Below are 18,586 nucleotides of genomic sequence, written 5' to 3'. Positions count from 1 at the left end.
ATCTGTTACGTAAATGAACACAAAACTTTGGTTTGTTACACTCAAAACAATGGCATCTACGAACCCTTCTAGATTAGGAGTTAGACTTTTACAGAATAACATTTGTTACTCTGTAGACTTCAGCTGTGATAGTCTTTCTATTCAACATGAATTTACTCTCTCTTAAAGATCACCTGAGGTTACAAGAAATGTCCATCCTATTTCTGTCACATGGATTCTAATGTGCTAGCAGTTTGTAATGAGTCTTCTGAGCAGGGAATTCACACTTAAGTTTGACGGTAAAGAGTAAACCAAAAAAGAATCAGTGCTCTGCTCTGCAATGACAATGTAAAGTGCGTTTGTAGCCAGATGTGTTGGTAGGAAGAATGATAGGCAAGAGCCCCTTTAGTCTTCCTTTTGTTTCTGTGCCAGAAAAAGTGAAGCAGTCTTAGCAACTTTACTCAGTAAATTGTTGATTTGGGGAATGCAGGATTTTTTGTTGGAAGTGAGCATCTAAACTTATTAAGAATATCTTACAGCTTTTAGTATTGCTTTAGTGTTAACAATTCCTTTGGTTTGTTTTAATGGATTTCTTAACACTTTCAAAAACTAAAAATCTTACACAGCTAGATAAGTAACTACCAAAAAATACTCTTTTATATGTTTGGGGTGAGAGACATTGTTCCTAGTGGAGAATTTCAAAGGTAATTATGTATTTGAATGCTACCACTGTTAATTCCTCAGTTCTGTCTCAGGACTCTGACACAAAGCCTTAGTCCTTCGCTGCTTCTCTTCTTACTACAAGAGATGAGATTATGGATAGGTGCATATACTGATGTGCACATGTAGACTAATCTCCTTACCCTGCAATGCCGGACTGAGAATTAATGCAAAATAGCCCACAAAGTTCCAGGGACATGTAATCAGATCACTGCCTGCTTGGTGATGACTCTTTAGTCTGCTTTTCAGACTAAAGGATGATACTGACACCTGGTAAATCTGAAGAGTTTGCAATTTAATCTCCTGGGAAGGGATTTGCTAGATGCTTGCAGAATCTTAAAAGCTGAGATGTCAGCTTAAAATTTGAAATTTCCCTGTGTTCTGCAGATGTGTGGAATTGAGGACCTTTTTAAGAAAATATCTCTCTACTTATGCTTAGACTTCATCTGTCAAAGGCTAAATTCCATTGCATACTTGCCTTTTTAAAAGTTTTTATTTACTGAAAATCACACTTAAGTGCTCAGTTACTGAGGAGTCATCAATTTCGTGATCTACAAGAAAATGATGATTTTGCAGGGAAAAAAGTCCCTATACCTTTTGAATGATTAGCTGTTGATAATATGACTTCTAGTATTCTGGGGTGGTGTAGTGTATACATGTATTTGCTGTATGGAAATGAATTGCTAAAATTTTTCATGAGCTGTCATCTGCATAGTTCCTTTCAGTAGCTTCTGAAACCCAAATGCAAGTGTTTTTCTGCATACAAGCAAGATAAAAATGTAAACTGAAAAAATCCTGTGATTTTGTAATCCCATTTTAACAAATCACTTAAATGGAAATACTAGCAATGTAGTTATATAAAAAACATGGATTTAAATCTTAGATATTTGCTTGGAAGAAATGCATACCAGAAAACAATGGAAAATTCCTCAGTAATGAGCCATAGCATGTACGCCCATCCTATACAAATTTTGCATCTTTGCATTCTCATATTCAACTACTTGAGATTTGCTAGAAATGTATTAAAACTAGCTGTAACGTGTTTGGGTTTTTTTTCAGATAATAAAGCAAGTACCAGTTAGATTTGACCCAAAAACTTTACATATACCAGCGCATTCAGGTACGGCTCTGCTGAAGGTTATAACAAGTTCTACTTGTGCTGCTGTAACTCGCTATCTATGTAGCTTACTGCTGTTAGACCTCTTGCCTCCCCTTGTAGATTATACATGGTCACAGTTTCAGAACTCTTCATTTTTCTGAAACTACAGTTGTGTATGCAATATTTTTAGCTAGACCAATTTTGAGTTGCCTCTTCAAGTACAAACTCTTAAACTTTCTCTTCTGCTTTCTTGATTTACAAGCCTGGGCTCAAAACTTTTGCCATGAGGCAGTCATCAGTGTTTAGTGGGGGAAAACCAGCATATTTTTTTCCATCTGAGAGATTCAAACCGAAATATTCAACCAAATATATTAAAATTTGACAAATGCAGGTGAGCAAATGGCAACAGGATCTTAAAATGTGCAATGTTGATCAGCCACAATACTAGGCAGCCTTGCCAGTCCCACCTTTAATAATGAAATGTTATGACACTCATGTCCCAAAAGATAATGTGAAGTTGTTTGGAGTTTGTCTTTTTGTTGCTGTTAATTTTCAGTGTCTAGAAATATTTCTGAAAACTAAAGTCAGTTCATTGTCATGAGTGAAACATTTCTCCCCCTGGAATGTTTCCTCTGGTCTTAAGGAAAATACTGGACTGTGCTTGAAGAGGGATATCAGCCAGATATGTATTCCTTCTAGAATTCACACAGCACTTCTTCCTAAGCATAAAAGTTCATCTTTTCTTTCTAATAAGTATGTATTTGGAAGAGTTAATTTGTTGAAGAAATTTTGTATTTGGAAAGGAGCACAATGCCCCTCAATCTCCCAGTCAAGACTGTAACTGAAAATGTTTTTAATTTGATTCATCCAAAAATGATCAGATTCTACCACCTAAATGGGAATATTATATTTCATATGACACTTAAGTAGTTTTCACACTGATGTTCTGTTATGTTTAATTGTTGTCAGTATTTATTTAATATGGGACAGTGTTTTTTTATTGTTGTGATGTTTTCAGAGTTGTACCTTTCTTCTGGACAACTTTCGGATTGTTTTTGAAGATACTGAATTTGATGCTGCTTGTCAGTAGTGATTAAAGATAAAATGGAAAAATTTAAATGAATTCCTGAAAGCTAAACCTGTTTTCACCTCTATTAATGTATATTTGCCTGCATTAGAAGATGTTGTTACTTAAGTGGTGTAAAATTGGCATAAAAGACAGAAAAGATGCTTTTAAGTAGCCTATACTGTAGCATATCAGGATGGCAGATAAGTTATTAATAAATAACTACCAAAACTGAGTGAATGTATGGCTGCTAGATTGAAATTAACTGTTGAGACTGATAAGGAAGTCTGAAAAAATCTCAATTTGTGAGAGGTGGTCAATGAATTGAACCACAAGGATATATGTTAATTGTCCGTGTGACTTGGTTTCTTTGTGCTCCTTTGGAAGTCATCCATGTCCTGATTTGCTAAGGCTTAGCTAGGTGGATACCTACCTGTAGGAGTGATTACACACGTTTTCAGTTTATTTATTGTGAGCAGATTTCACTGATTTTTGTTAGGTTTTGCCTCAAATTTGCTTACAGGAAACTGCACTCATTTATTAAGAATTAGTATGAAACACTTAGCAGGTTTGCAATTTCAAAAATGTTTTGAGGGTTTTGTTACTGAATTATTATCTTTTATTTCTCTTCTTGCTTCCTTTTTGATTTCTATAATCTTCAGACATGAATTCTAACTTGCTTCTTAATAATTTTAAGTCCTAAAGTTACATCAGTGATCCAGTATCTTTAATCCTTTGTTTTCCTCTCATGGTTAGTTGAGAAGTTGTCATCTATGAAAGATGTGGACTGGAATAATTTCTTGAAAAGAGTGTCTTCCCTGCTTGATGGAAGTGAGAAGAATACAGGAGCACCACGTTCTAAACTGAACTTACTGTACTATCTGTGCACTTTGGTTGTCCACAAGGAGATTGCAAACAGACTAACTAACTCTCAGCTGGTAAGTAATAAAGCTTTAAAGGAATCACCACGGGTTGCATATTTGTCATTGTATTAAAAATTAGCTGCTTTTGGTTATATTTGAAGAAACCAATGGTGTACTGGCAAAAATATGATGTTGATTAAAGTAAAAAAAGCCTCCAAAAATTCCATGTTAGGTTTTTTATTTAGTTTATCTGAGGGAAATTAATTCTTTGTCTTAGATTTCAGATACATTTACATATAATTTTGTTGTATTAGGGAAAATGTTGGGGTAAAACTTAACCTTTATGAAGAGTATAAAATAATGTATGATGAAAAATTAGTCTTTGTAAATAATTAAGTGGCAGCAGATACTGTAAAGAGTTCATATATGAATTGTTAAGTTTATTTGGTCATATGTCTGTGAAGAAGAGCAAGAAAGCTTTGTAAAGAACAGGCAGTAAAACTTCCAGTAAACAGGGCTTCAAGAGTGACCATGCTCTCTGAAGAATCTGTTTTGGGGTTTTACATTTCAAAAACCATTTTCTACCAGACAAACAATTTTACTAGTATGTTCTGTAGTAGTTTAACATATTTCTTCAAGTCTTGCATGCGCAGAAGAGAAATTGACTTTTTGCCCCCTTCTCCCCTTCTATAAAGGTATCACAGAAGCTATCCTAAGATAAGCACTTTCCATTTTATTTCATAAATATTTAGTAAACTACTTTGCTCTCCTACATTTGTAATAATGTTCCTAAGTTAAAAGCTGAGATGTGTTATTGTTGGATATAAGATGCTAAAGACAAAACTGCACTACCAGAAAACTGGATGTAGAGTATTTATGTTGGAAACAGTGGTAGGTCTTATGCTGTAGCATTCTTGTGAAATCCAGAAACTGAATTGCTGGAATGTGTATTCTATTTTCACTGGAGAATTTGGAGCAAGGGGAACAATAATCCAGCAACTGATTAGCCAAGTAACAGAACACTTTAGAAATGAGTTCGTCATTATGCAGTTTGGTTCTTAAATGGCTGATTATATATGTTAACATTCATTATTCTGGTTATTTGCCAACTATTTTGATACAGACTAACAAGGTCATTTAATGTTTGTTTTATAATACTACATGCTGATCTCTGTGCTTGTGAAAGAATCAGACCTTTTTCCTCCAAGTAGTATTATTCAGAATGAAAAAAAATCTGACGTTCAGTTGTATGTTTAGTTTAGTTTAAGGCAAAAATATTTTAAAGAAACAGTAGGTTTTTTTCCATTCAAGCTTTTTTGTTTTCATTTTTTTTAATCAGTGTTTACACAGTATCTGCAGTATTTGTCTGTGATAATACTCTTAGCAAATGTTATCCAAATACATTTTTATGAAATATTTTGATTTCTTGTTTATTATTCAGGACTATTGGATCATTGAAATTCACTGATGTTTTATTTATCTTCTTTAAACTTTAGTTTCCTATATTGATACAGCAGTTGCGTGCAGCCACCAACTGGGATATGTAAGTAACAACTATTTTAAATTAATAAGTTCACATAGAGACTTGTCACTGAATTTTATTAAGGATATTTGTTAACAGGTTATTTGAGGAGTTTTTTAGCTTGTCAGACTGCTGTGTTATCTGACTGGCAGTATGATGATATAAAATGGAATGTTTTCAGCATTGGATTAAGATATTGCTTTTCTACAGGACAAAAGGTAGAAAATCTCTAAAATTTTATCTAGATAATATGGAACTTAGTGTATCAAATAGTTACTTAATCACTGAATAAAAGAACTCCATACCGCGATAGAGTAAAATAAATATAATAACTCTGCCCCCCCCCCCGCCCCCCCTCGCCTATACCTGTCAGGAATAGTTCAATGTGATAGTGCCCTCTGCTGTTTGTTTCATAAAAGTTGATTTTATTATTCCAATTTTTGCCTTTAGTGAAACGTTGAAAACTGATTTGCTGATACAGATTTAATTTTTGTTTTGTCAACTGTCCTGAAAAGTCGAAATTATCTGTAGGGGTTTTCCATCTTATAGAAAAATGGAATATGAGCATGACTATTAGTAATCCATACAAACTAGAACCTTCACACTTCAGAGCTAGAGGAAAGAAATGTCTTAATGCATATATTTACTGCTAAATTGGGCTGAAACACTGAAAAAACTTGTTGGTACAAAGAAAATAGAAATAAGAAGAAAATCTGAGCTGTAAATAGGACAGCAAAATTTTCTGCCCTAAGCAACCTGTGTAGAATATAAACAAGATGTAATTGTTTTTGTAGTATTTTGTTAATATACTTCCTGCACCTACAAAATATTTATTTGATACACAGACGTGCTAATGTTGCTCGGGTGATTGGTTTACTGGCATTACACACATCTGAACTTGGAGACAATGTACCTGTTTCTGAGGTAACTTTTTTTTTTTTTTTCCAACAGGGAGTTTTTTAAATGCTTTTACTCTTTTATGTCAGAAGCTTTCACAGCTTTTTTTTTTTTTGAACCCTGCTTTATTGTTAACTCATTGTATAACTGTAATATAATCAATTTATTAAATGTATAAATTTATGAGCTCGTTCTATGTAGTTGTAGTTCTGATCTTTACTAACCTGTGGTCACCAATGGTAAAACTAGCATTTTTCTCTCCTTTTCATAAAATCAACTAGTCACTGTCATACTTTTTCTGCATGAAAGAAGAAACTGTTGACACACTTGGTTATCCTGAAATGTAATTATTGTAATTAGTATAAAATAGTACCACTGATTCTTAGAGATCTTTTTTGAAAAAAGAATTTATTAAGATGGGACTAATTTGTGGTTTCTCACAGTTCTTGAAGAATGTGTGTAACGAAGGGCAAGTAATTTTGTTTGGAAATAAAAGTGTTTTTAATTCTTGTTTGATATTACATGGTCAGTAATTGACTTAAACAGAAGACTGATTAGATTAAGTGGTCTTATTGTCCTTTTCTTGCATGTGACACATGCACACAGCTTGTGAAATCTTGACAGAACATGCTATTTAATGTCTGTTTCAAGTGTGAATGTGACATCATTTCTTCTTCATGAGGTGAAGCCAGAACTTCAGTTTAATGGGTGTTTGAATGTAAGACCCAACTGCTAAACACAAGCTCTAAATATGCCTGTGTGCTGTGCAGATCTGGTGTAGGAAGATACAATTAGTGGTTAATACCTGACTCTTGGAAAAGCAGCTAAAGAAGTTTTTGCTGGTTTAGGTCCCTCTGGTTTCTTCTTAATGAATATTAGAAATGATTTTGATTATCTTGCTATGTTGCTTAATGCTATTGTTCTCTGGTGAAAGCTGAACTCCAAACATTATTGTTGTTGCTTCGGGTTTGTTGTTTGTTTTGTGAAGTTCCAAAGTTGGGCAAAAGTCCTTATAATTACAGTCACTGAAGATTGGTCAGTCTTTCAGTACGGACAGTTTTACAACATTTGAATTCCAGGTCACAATTTAAGTAGCTCCTTTATGTGGCAGATTTTTTTTCTGATATTATCTTCTTAAAGTTAAAATACTTGAAAGTAATTTTGAGATGTTCATATGGTTTTTGGCTTCAGGTGTTTGTTCAGGTGGTTAGCACTAATATGTTTAGCAATAGTTTTCCTATCTTCCCGGTTTCCATCAGAAAACGCATATCCTAGTCAGCTTTTACATTTAAAAGCAGTAGATAGAAGCAGTTACACATAGAACTGTAATATTTTTGTTCAAAAAATTTCCAGTCCTTTTTTTATTTGAACATACAAGTCATTCACAAATGGAATTTAGCATTTTTAGAAGTATCAATATAGTTTAAAAACCAAGTAAGTCCAAGACCAGTGACATTTAAACTGAAGGACTAGAAAGGAAAATTAGCTTTCATTTTAACTTTTTGGCCCCATTCTTATGTTATTTAAAATTAGTTTTTATATGCATTCTTTGAGAAAATAAGCATTTTTTAAATTAACACGTCTGAGACAAAAATGCATCTGCTGTGCTTTATTTAATGACATTCATTCCAGATTTTTTTCTCTCTAGGTAATATTGCTGAACTAAAAGTTATTTTAGTTACACAAAATTAAAATGAGGAAAAAAAATTAAATGCTAATATTTTCACATGTTCAGATTTATTTTTGTATGTATAGTGTAAAATCAAATAACTGTAGACAGTACACAAAACTCAGTAGTTGATTTATAGGAAAAATAAGAGGAGTAATTTAGGAATTTATCTGAAGTTGTATTCCCCTCTGCTCTCTTTCGAGGAATCTAGAGGTTTGTTGAACATTCTTGTTAACTGTCAGCTATTTTATGTTATGTGGTGCTTAAAAAAACCCACCTCAAAGCAAACCTTTCTATCAGCATTATATACAGGATTAAGTATAATGCTGTAATTTATCCTTTCATGTGAGCCATCTGATGCTTCAGGTAAAGTTTATTGGTGGCTGTTGTGATTTAGAAAATGTCAAAATCAATTTGTGTCTTGCGCTGAACAACATAATCTAAAATGGCGCTCTGTGATCCAAGTCTTACAGTCTGAAGATATAGGAGATCTGTCTCTTGGTAGGGTTTTGTGTTTTCGTTTCTCTTCCATTCTTAGTAACTTCTAATGTGATATTTGATTTGATAGCTGTCTGATTTTTTTTTGACCTGTAAATAGAAGTGATCTCCTTTAGCTCCAAAATTTGTTCCCAAGTGTGGAAAGTCAATTGAGAGCTTGTGAACCTATGATTCTGGAATTATTTTTGCTCCATATGTGTGCCATGCTATTTACATCAAGTTTTCTTTCCAGTTGTTATCACTCAGTCATGGCCCCTTTGCAGTTTTTTGTTACCTCATTATTCACTCATCACTTACTTGTGATTTCTTTTTTACTTTTGAAGTAGCTCAGGAGCTGGTAGAGACTCGTGCAGGTTGCCACTGCTGGCCCTTGCATATTAAAAAGCTGTCTCTTTATTCCTAACCCCTACTGCCTTCTACCCACTTAGACATTTATTTAAGGATAGTTCCTCTATCCTTGAGGTTGAATCTGTGCCATTACATTTTTGTTGGTTTTGTTAAAATGTTCTTATAAATAGTAGTAGCATTAATCCCTAAAGAGGCAGAAAAACTTTAGAAAGGAAAGAAGCCTCAACCTCATTTTACAGGCTAAAGTAAACTTTCACATAATGCACGCCAAAAGCCTTTAATCTATTTATTTTTGAAAAATTAGTGTTTTGGGGGTTTTTTAAGTGTTTTTTTAGGCAAGGGGGAACAGCATTTTCCTTTGAATGTAACCACCAGAGGTCACTAAAACACAAAATAAAATGCAAGTAAATGGCTGTTTTACAGACTAGACATGCATGGAACTGTGTACTATCTTTATTCTGCTGATGTATTCGAGTATATAGGTCATACTAGAAAAAATTAGAATAAATGAATATTTATATCTGTAAATTCAATTGTGGTTGATCTATTTCCAGTTAAGTATTTTTAAGAAGTATATTGTGTTGATTAGAAAAAGATGACACTGATCTTAGAATACAATAGGGGAATTGATCTCTTGCATAATTGCAGATGAAGACATTTTGTGTGCAATTTCTTCTATTGTGCTGCTGCAATAAAAGATTTTAATAGGTCGTATATTTTTTCCTGCCTTAATATAATTTTTTTCCTCATGGAATTGTCCTTTATAAATCTGGAATTTAGTTTCTTCTTATTTATTGCTAGTTATCTTAGGAAAATACCTAAACTTTAAAGTTTAATTTTTGTATTTAAATTTTGAAACTGATTATTAAAATTCAGTGCAAAAGCCCCATTCTTCCCAAGATTCTGTTTTTCATCTTAAGGAAAAAAAAAATCTTCCGTAGTTAGGTAAGCTTGTTTCCATGTGTACCTAATGTGGTGTATTTATTAACAGAAGCTATTACCCTTTCTTTTCTGTGAATATACTGGGCCCTCTGCCACCTAGGATGCAGCCACTCTGATGTGACATTTCAGACTCAGTCTGTTATTTTAGTAGGAGATGATGGATCAACTTAACAGTTTGCCTGTATGTCAGGGAGTAGTGGCCTTCTCTATCTGGTAGGAGACCACCTTGGAGTTATTTTCTGGCTGGCCTTTTTGGTGGCAAAATCCAGTCTTTTTCCTTCCCGTTTAGCAAATTTGATAAAGGTAATATTAATCTCACCCTATGGCCTTGGCAGTTGTGCCTGTTTTTTTTAGCAGACCTCGATCCACTGCTCCTACTGAGTGTTTAAAGGGTTCTGAGAACCTCTTGCAGCCTTCACACTGTGAGCTTCTTTACAAAGCATTTGGTTTAATGTATTCCATGGCCAAATTAATAAACTAAATATCCCCAGTTAATAAACTAAACGAAGGATGATAGTATATCAGAATATCTCCATGATACTTTGAGCCTTGATTCTTTTGTCAAAGTGGTGAAATATCCAGATTTCTGTTTTCATCTGAACTGAAACTCCATGTCTTTTGAGCCTTTTTCTTTCTGACTTTTTATTAAAGTACAATTTAGTGGCTGTTTTCCATGGCTGGAAAGCAGCTATATTGTTACAGGTGTAGTTTTATGACCTGTAAATTGTGTCTACACTGTTCAAGGTAAGTCTACAGTTTATTGTCATTCAAATTGTTACAGAGTGCAAATTTTTAAGTCCTATTCCTAGCTTACCTCTGTGATAACTCCTGTTTCTTGGTCTGTCTATGTCTGCCCATATTGTAGGGAGTTTCAAATAAAAATGGCTTGATTGGGCCATTTATTCCAAACCTATTTAATTTTAATATTGTTTTATTTAGAAAATGACTTTATAAGTATTTTCAAAAATGATCATAATTTTAGTGTATCCTTGTTTTCTCCAAGGGCCCTTTCCTTGTTTTGATCTGATATGTCTTATGTGGAAAAAAAAACCCAATTTGAAACAAAATCCACCCAAATTAAAAAAGTCTGTAGTCAGGAGATAGAATCTGTAGGAGACTGTGCATGAGAGTATTTACATATGTTCCTATACGCGCATTTTTTAAATTGCTTGTAACATAGCAGTTATCTTTCTGCATAATCAGGATTGTCACTTAATGCTTTGGTAACAGTGGGAGGGGTTCCATTGCAATTTTTTGAGTGACTTCTAGTGTAAAATTTCAACCTGTGATAAATTTATTTCATTTATTTTCAACAACTTGGTTCATTGAATTATAACTTCCATACTGGCCTGGGGCATGTGGCAGGAAAACAAATGACAAATTGACATTTCTCGGGTAAATTAGCAGAAACTCATGGTGTTTTTGAGAAAAGTTCTTCTGAATTAATAAACAGAAAATGGAAATATAATTAACAGTGAATATATCAAGCATGGCAGTTCCAGATTGAAGGAGAAATATTAAGATCTTTTATCATAACTGAAGATTCTTCTTTTTCCTCTCTCAAAAAATTTTTATCAATCCAGTTGCTTGGGCTTGCTGTATGTTTGAAGTCCAAACCAAGCTGGTAGTTGAAAACAAGGATATTTTCAACTAGGAAGGAGAAAACATACATTGCTGATTGCAGGATTAAATCACTTTTTGCAATTTTCTTAAATTAATTGACTAAAGCGAAGATTCTACTACTTTAAAAGACATTTAATTGACAGTATTTTCATAGTCCGTTAAATTTACTCTATTTTCTTTGACAGGCAAAGTAGTACATTTTTCCATTAAAATTATATCAGCGGTGCTGCCAGTATATCTGTTTGTAATAGTCTTCGGTTTTGTTCTTATGATAGTAATACTGCTGTGTTGTTTTTAGATTTTTCTACAGTTCTGTTATTTTTGGGATGATGATGATCTGTGCCTCTAGGACCCTTTCCTTCAGCAGATAAATATCTGTCTCTGGAAGTGATATGTATGTCATATTTGTCATATACACTGGAGATACGTTTGGGGTGTGAAAGGCTGGGTGAACTAGATGGAATAGAATTTCTGTAGCTAAAATAACTTAGCATGAACTTTTTTTTCCTGTGGAAGAAGTGAAATATTTGCTTTCCTTACATTGCTACAGTATCAGCAGAACCATCAAATATGTACAGAAAAAGAAATGTGCAGTTGGCATTCTGTCTGTGAGCAAGAGAGACCGCATGGAAAAAAAAATTTGTGCCTAAACTTCTTCACATGAAACAAATTATTTTTTCCATTACCTTTGGAAGACACATATCTCTGTAAGGCCTTAAATATTTCCTGACATTATTCTGTTATTGTTTATGTGATGTTTGCAAAGTCGCATCATATTGTATTGCAATTCTTTGTGGCATGCAGTAAGTTTTGTTTTTAGGGCTTGTTTGTGTTTTATTATTATTAAGGTTTGACATAGCTGAGAATTTGGTCTTAGTACGTTTTTGGTACTTTAATCTTTTTTCACACCAACCAACTTTGGGTCTGTGAAAATTGTTGTACAATTTGCACACTGAACTGTTTAGTTCTTACAACTAAGTGTATACCTTAAAGAATTAACCCAAAAGAGTGCCCTTCTTCCACCTCTGTTTGTCTTGCATATGTGAGTTAATCAGATCATGGACTAGGAACTGATGAAAATAATCCAGCCTTGTCCTCTAAAGCACACTCTTGATTGACATGATTAGGCTACAGCATGTTTTTGTAATAGAAATTGCACACTGGTGGTAGCTGAAAAGCCTAATTTCCTGGTGTCTCCTGATTACTGCACTAGAAGCCACTCAAACCATACTCAGTGTTAGGCAAGATTACTTGTATATTAGTTGTAGTCATGGCTTTTCTTCTAAATTCCAGACCTTTCACTATCATCTGGGGGAAGAAAGAAAGTTATTTTAGTCTGAAACATATTTTAAAAAGAATTCTTTAGGGAAGAACTGTTGTTTGGTCCAGTTTGCATCTTCACTGAGCAGAATGAAGGAATTTTCAGTACTCAAAGGGAACTAATTTCAAAGAAAATTTGTGGAAAATCCCCATATTTTTTTTAAAATATGAGACATTCTATGTAGAAATAACAAATCTTAAATATTCTACATGTATATTTTATTGTTGGGCATTGGTCTTGGAGTGTCTTCAGCATGGCTTCTAAAAAGTGGATAAATGGCCCACTGTTTAGGAGAAGATGATGACTTAGTAACTTTAGACTGATGACTTCGAGTAACTTTAGATCAATTTATGAATAGAGTAAGAACAAGGAAGAGAAAAAAAGAAAAATACCACTTTCTTGGATGTTCCTGCCAACCCTTATTCTATGGAGACTGATTTCCAGTTTCAGTTTGCATTTTTGAATGTAAACCAGCTTCAGTTAGTCACTGCTGACTTGAGTTTTGAAGGCAGAAATCTTTGCTTTTTGGGCTCCTGAGCAATCTTTTTCTTCGCTTGCCTGTGTAAAAATGAAAACGGGATCTTTTCTGTTGTTAGAGGCAAATATTTCTACCTGATCCTTCCTGTGATTAAAATCTTCAAACTTTAGGACTGGGGTAGAAATCGGATGTATTCATGAACATCTGCTCCTGAGCTCATGTGATCATATGACTGTCATGACAGACTGGGAGAAGTAATAATATTTTTTTTTCCTTGAAAATAAAACCCAGCACCCAAGAAAACAAACTCCTAACTTATTTGCAGTCCTTTTATGCCCATTTTTGATTTGTTAGTAAATGTACCAGATCTATAAGTTAATTGCTTCTATTTCTTCCTGATTTTATGCTTTGGGACCTTGAATTGATTCCAAAGCAAGTTGAATCTCTTTTTGAGTTCATGACTTCTGGTGTGACTACTTATCTACTAAGACGACTTCTTCCGGCAGTTACGGAAAAGTTAGAAAGAGAAAGAATTTTCGTAATGAGTGAATTTTGTGTTGTATTCCACCTGTAAGAATGACGCCTCCCTCTTATATTTTTCTCTAGAGGAGTTCCAGGGGAGTTGCAATATGTTTTTCGTTTTCTTTCTTTCCTTTTTTTTTTTTTTTTTTTTTTTTTTTTTTTTTTTCCCCCCTACAATCTAGACAGCATTAATGCCACATCTATAGTCTGGTAGTCAGACTTCTCTTCAGTCCTCCTCACTTCATAACCCAGTATGAGTCAAGATGTTCAGAGAAACCTTGTAGTTTTCTTTTTTTTTAATAACCTTTTAAAGATGAGTACTTGAATATTACTCTAGATTCTTTTCTGGTTAGTGGCACTAAAACCATGACATACTTTCTCAACCTGGTGAGAGTGCTTTTCTCAGAGGAAAGTCAGCTTACTTTGCCATTACTTGCCCACATTACATGATGTGTGTGTACTCACAAGGAAATGAACTAAATGTAATTTCCATTATGCTTGAGGCATAGACATGTTGTATCACTGTTAGGGTTGCAGAATTACAGAGATATCTTTATTTCCACTAATATTTACAGACAATCATATTAACAGATCAAAGATGCAGTAAAATTGTAAATCTGTACATTGCCAGTCTACATCTTCAGGTATAAAATACCTTGAATATGCTGTAATTTTCACTTCTGAACTCTTGAAACTGGCAGGGAAACTTCTGGATACAGCTTGAAATAGATTGAGAATCTGCCACAGGTAATAGATCAATTCCATACACTATTGTAAATTAAGGCAATGACTGTCCAGATATGAAATTTTCTTCTTTCTTTTCTTTTTATAACTATACTATATCTACGCAGTTTGACAGCTAGGGTAAAAGGTGTAGGTAATTTATTAAATTTAAGATGCTTTTACTAGACAGTGTAGGACTTGCAGTTCGTTACTCTTTGCTTCTATGAAAGGGAAAATGTAGGCAGGTTGAAAACAAAAAGAATGTACTATAGGTAAGAAGGAGACTTTTTCAGTCTGTTGTTAAAATAAACTTGATTTTTCTGTTGTGCATTTTCCCACACACACTGTGGTACTTTCTTTACCTAAAATTTATACCACCCTTTAACTTTGAATCAAGGTGTCTAGGCAGATTTTGTTTTTGCAAGTCTTATCTTTTTCCTTATGAAAGGATGAAAGAATATTTTAAATCTTGTGCAAATCACTGTTGTCAAGATTAGAACTGTCCTGTCAAGATCAGGAAATTGCTTGTCTTCCTCCTTTTACGTAATTTAAAAGGTGTGCCTGAAATTATGAACACTTTATATAATATAGCATTAAATTTATTTTATAAAAATATTCCTATTTCTATGTAAGTGCACTTATGATACAGACAATGAATCAAAGCTTACTGTTCCACAGCAGAGAACACAAGAAGATCTTAAATAGGTTATTGGCACAGACACTCTGCCAGTTCAGTACATGACATATTCTGTGAACCCCAATTCCTGCACTTGTATAGTATTTGATTATTTAATTGGGTTCAGTGAAGGGAGGGGAATCACAGGGCAATTCTGTACTCTGTGTGCACTCTAGAGAAAATGAGGCCATGATCTGAGTGTGGTAAATAAAGTCTTGTATACAAGAGATCACGAGTGTCATGTGTAGTGTGTGGTAATTGTTTCATGTTTAGTGCCTTCTGCCATAGTACGTAATTCTTGTTATGGATCTTCTTACAGTTACTAAAATTAACCCTTAATGGAGAAATTTATTGTAATATATAAATTTAAGAACTATAGATTTCATGCAACTTTTGTTTCTCTTTAATAAAGATGTAACAATTTTAACCAAGTCAGTCACTAATAGCTCAGATTTCTTCAGACACATCTTGCCTCTTTTTAGTTAAAGTTTTTTTTCAAATACAAACTTGAATTTGTTGCAGTGTTGACTAGATTTTTGGCTAGGTTTTTTTAGTGTGCAAGAAAGGAAATTACTTCTGAATTTGAATTTTGTTAACTCAGTTTTGCCTCTTTTTTCATTCATATTTGAGGAAAGACTAGGAATTGGATTATGATTACTTCCTTTTCACTTTAGAATAAAAATAATAACTAGAATCTCTTCAGAACAAAAGTAATAACTTGTCCTAGAATCTTGAAGAAGAGTGAGAAACAATTTCTGTAGACGAATATGAAATGTTGTTCTTGAATTTAAATTTAATTCATTTTAAATATTAAATTCTTAATTTTAATGACAAACAAACAAAAAACCCCAAACCAAAGAAAATGGATAATCTACCCGGTATATTTAATGTTAATGACTGTTTTGTTGAACTTCAGTTGAGTGGTAAGGCATTAAACCAGCCAAACAGAATTTAGTACTAGTGGATATAGTGAATATATAATTTACTCCACACAAATGTTAATTCTATTTATTTAATAGAATATAGGATTTAGAGAATTGTAGGACTGCACACATAAATGTATTTAGATAATGTGTCATCAAAATTTTCCAATATATTAACCATGCTTTAAGAAAACAAGTATTGCCCGTGTGAACCAATGTTAGTATTGTTACAGGGTTTTCTGCTGGTTGAGATTCATCATTAAAACTGGTAATTTTGAGCAGCCTGCCTTGATCTTTTATAGCGGATGTGTAAATTGATTTGTATTTTCTTCAAGTTCTGCCTGAAAACAAACAAGTAAGTTAGGTGTCATGGTGATTTGATGTCCCTAGCTAGTCTGCTGAAACTGTTGTCAGCAGCTTGTGTTATTATGCAGTTCATCAATTCTGTGAAGGTGACTACTATCTCCTGGTGGGTTCACTCTCAGTATAAAGAGGCAAGTTGAGGGATGTTAACTGGGTATGTGTAATCTGTTAATGCCACGGTGACAAGGTGCTTTTAATGGTATTGATTCCACAGTCATAGTAGTTCTCAAAATATATTTCATCACAAAAGCAAGAGTAATTCTGTGTAGCTGTAGAAAGGAAATATAATAAAGGAGAAAATGCTGTCATTATATGCTCATCATTTAGTGCAGAATTGCACTTGAATAAATTTGATTACAACTTTCCTCAAGGTGACATATTAGAATCTTTAAAACCTACTGATATTTGTTTCTTAAATATGAAAGTAAAGCTCTCTCTAGAATGGCAGGCTAATTAAAGTTCCTGAATAAAATTTGTAGAAATGCTCTGAAAGCAGTTAAAGAAAACAAGTAATGAGCATAACACTACTTAAAAAAAACAGGGAGAAGGTCGAAGTTTGTTGAGTAGATCTTTTTTGCTTTGATTTGAAGACTGCATTTCCAGTTTTGATATGATTTTGCTGTACAAAGATTGGAGTTATGAAGCTGCTAAGGTCAGAAGGTGAAGTAAAAAAGAGAAGTTGAGGATAAAAACTCCTTGGTGCTCCAAGGAAGAAAAAGTAAGTTTACTGACAAACACTTTTGCATGGGAAAGGGATTTCTTACTAGGCACCTGCGTAAGGTGCATCAAATTTTCTAATTTCCTTCCACTTCCTCTTTATGTATAACACATCTGTATATATACACATATGCCTATATGTATGTATGCTTTGCATAAAGAGGTTCATTAATTACTAAAAACTAAAATTATGTGTCTAGTTCTTACACAGTAAGTCACCTGTAAACTTAGAGGTCAGCAGACAAAACTTAAATAGTTCTTATCCTTTGATACAATATCTACACAAAAGGCATCATTAGAGGCTTCTTGTTTGTTCTTTTTGTAACCTGATGGTGAGAACTTTCAGATCTTCTGACAGAAACACAGGAACAGCAAGTAGGCTTTTCTTTTCTTGGCAGATTTATTTCTATTGTCCTGAGGGAAATGAAAGAACAGGTAGCTGATAATCTGTCACCTTGACTAATTCCTTATTGCGTTTTTATCCATATTGCATGTATAATGTTTTGTAATCATTTTTTTTCTTTGCTTCAGTGCTTACTAAATCCCTTGCAAATGACTCTTCAGCATAAGTGAAGAGTGCATCAGTAAGAAGATGGCATTTGAGATAAAGCTTTTTACCTTTAGCAGTACGTTTTACATGACAAAATGCATGTGTTGATCTATTAATTGATTTTTTTTTAAATTTAGGCAATTACGCTTTTAACTGAACTGATCAGAGAGAGGAACAGCAAATTGAAGCAATGCTTCTTACCAGCACTTGGGGAGCTGCTTTACCTCATAGCCAGCAAGGTAAGACTGCAAGTGATCCTTAAAAGTTTGGCTAATGTGGAAAAAATTCCCATGGAAAAATAGAACAAAAAATCAAAATTACTTACTCATTTGTATGGTCAACAGTATCCGGTCCTTCTGTCTTTTCAAATACTTATTCTAGTTTAAGAAACATGCTAGTACAATCATTTACTTCATCTGCGACTAATTCAACAGTATTTTTCAAGTGTAGAATTTTAGCTTCATAAAAGGGTTTAATCAACCACCATAAATACTGCTGGCCTCCAAGTGACAGATCTAAGGGTTCAAACATCTAGGCTAGAGATGTTGATTAAATAGGATGTATGACGACAGCCTATAATTTCAATAAATTAATATATTAGCGTATCTATATATCTAGTCCATATTAAATCATCTTGTAGCATTGTTGGATTCACAGCACTGTGGAAAAGGAAATGAAATGATCCTGACTAATTTCAAATGGACTTGTGTTTATTCCTGATTAAAACTGATTTGAACCTTCAGTCTAGAAGTGGTAGATGCACATTGAAAGTAATCAGAGGTTATTTGTAGAAAAGAAACACTGTCAATATTAAGAATTGAAGTTGACTGCTCCTTTAAGCCATCACATTTCTTCTTCCTTATTCTAAGAATAAAATACTCTTTTACTTAATAAAAAGAAAGATGTCTTCAAGCAGAAGAAGTCTAACCTTGGCTTCTCTGAAGCCTTTGTATTATCTGGATCATCTAATAGCTCTGAATGCTGACATGTTAGTTTGACAAGTCAGTTGGTAATGGAGCAGAAGTGGCAACTGAATCATTACTTTGGCTTTACCTATGGCTTTGTGCTGAATTTCCAGGTTTTATTT

General features: G+C 33.6%; 1 protein-coding gene across 10 annotated transcripts in view; it reads left to right on the top strand.

The window, feature by feature from the left end:
- Nucleotides 1-18,586, top strand: part of ULK4 (unc-51 like kinase 4) — a 215,276-nt gene that overhangs the window by 18,771 nt on the left and 177,919 nt on the right. For all 10 annotated transcript variants that reach the window (XR_010722489.1, XR_010722490.1, XR_010722491.1 and 7 more), the window contains 5 exons: nucleotides 1,759-1,819; nucleotides 3,621-3,802; nucleotides 5,224-5,270; nucleotides 6,095-6,173; nucleotides 17,637-17,738. Coding sequence is in view for 7 of the 10 variants with exons in the window: in XM_066192922.1 (XP_066049019.1) it covers nucleotides 1,759-1,819; nucleotides 3,621-3,802; nucleotides 5,224-5,270; nucleotides 6,095-6,173; nucleotides 17,637-17,738 (471 nt within the window). In the remaining 3 variants the exon portion in view is untranslated. The remainder of the gene's footprint in view (nucleotides 1-1,758; nucleotides 1,820-3,620; nucleotides 3,803-5,223; nucleotides 5,271-6,094; nucleotides 6,174-17,636; nucleotides 17,739-18,586) is intronic.

Source organism: Chamaea fasciata, unplaced genomic scaffold, assembly GCF_029207755.1.
Source record: "Chamaea fasciata isolate MVZ Bird 193981 ecotype frontalis unplaced genomic scaffold, bChaFas1.0.hap1 SCAF_1, whole genome shotgun sequence".
Taxonomy (NCBI): Eukaryota; Metazoa; Chordata; class Aves; order Passeriformes; family Sylviidae; genus Chamaea; species Chamaea fasciata.
The sequence above is the reverse complement of the archived record's forward strand: the minus strand, read 5'-3'. Positions and strand labels throughout refer to the sequence as shown.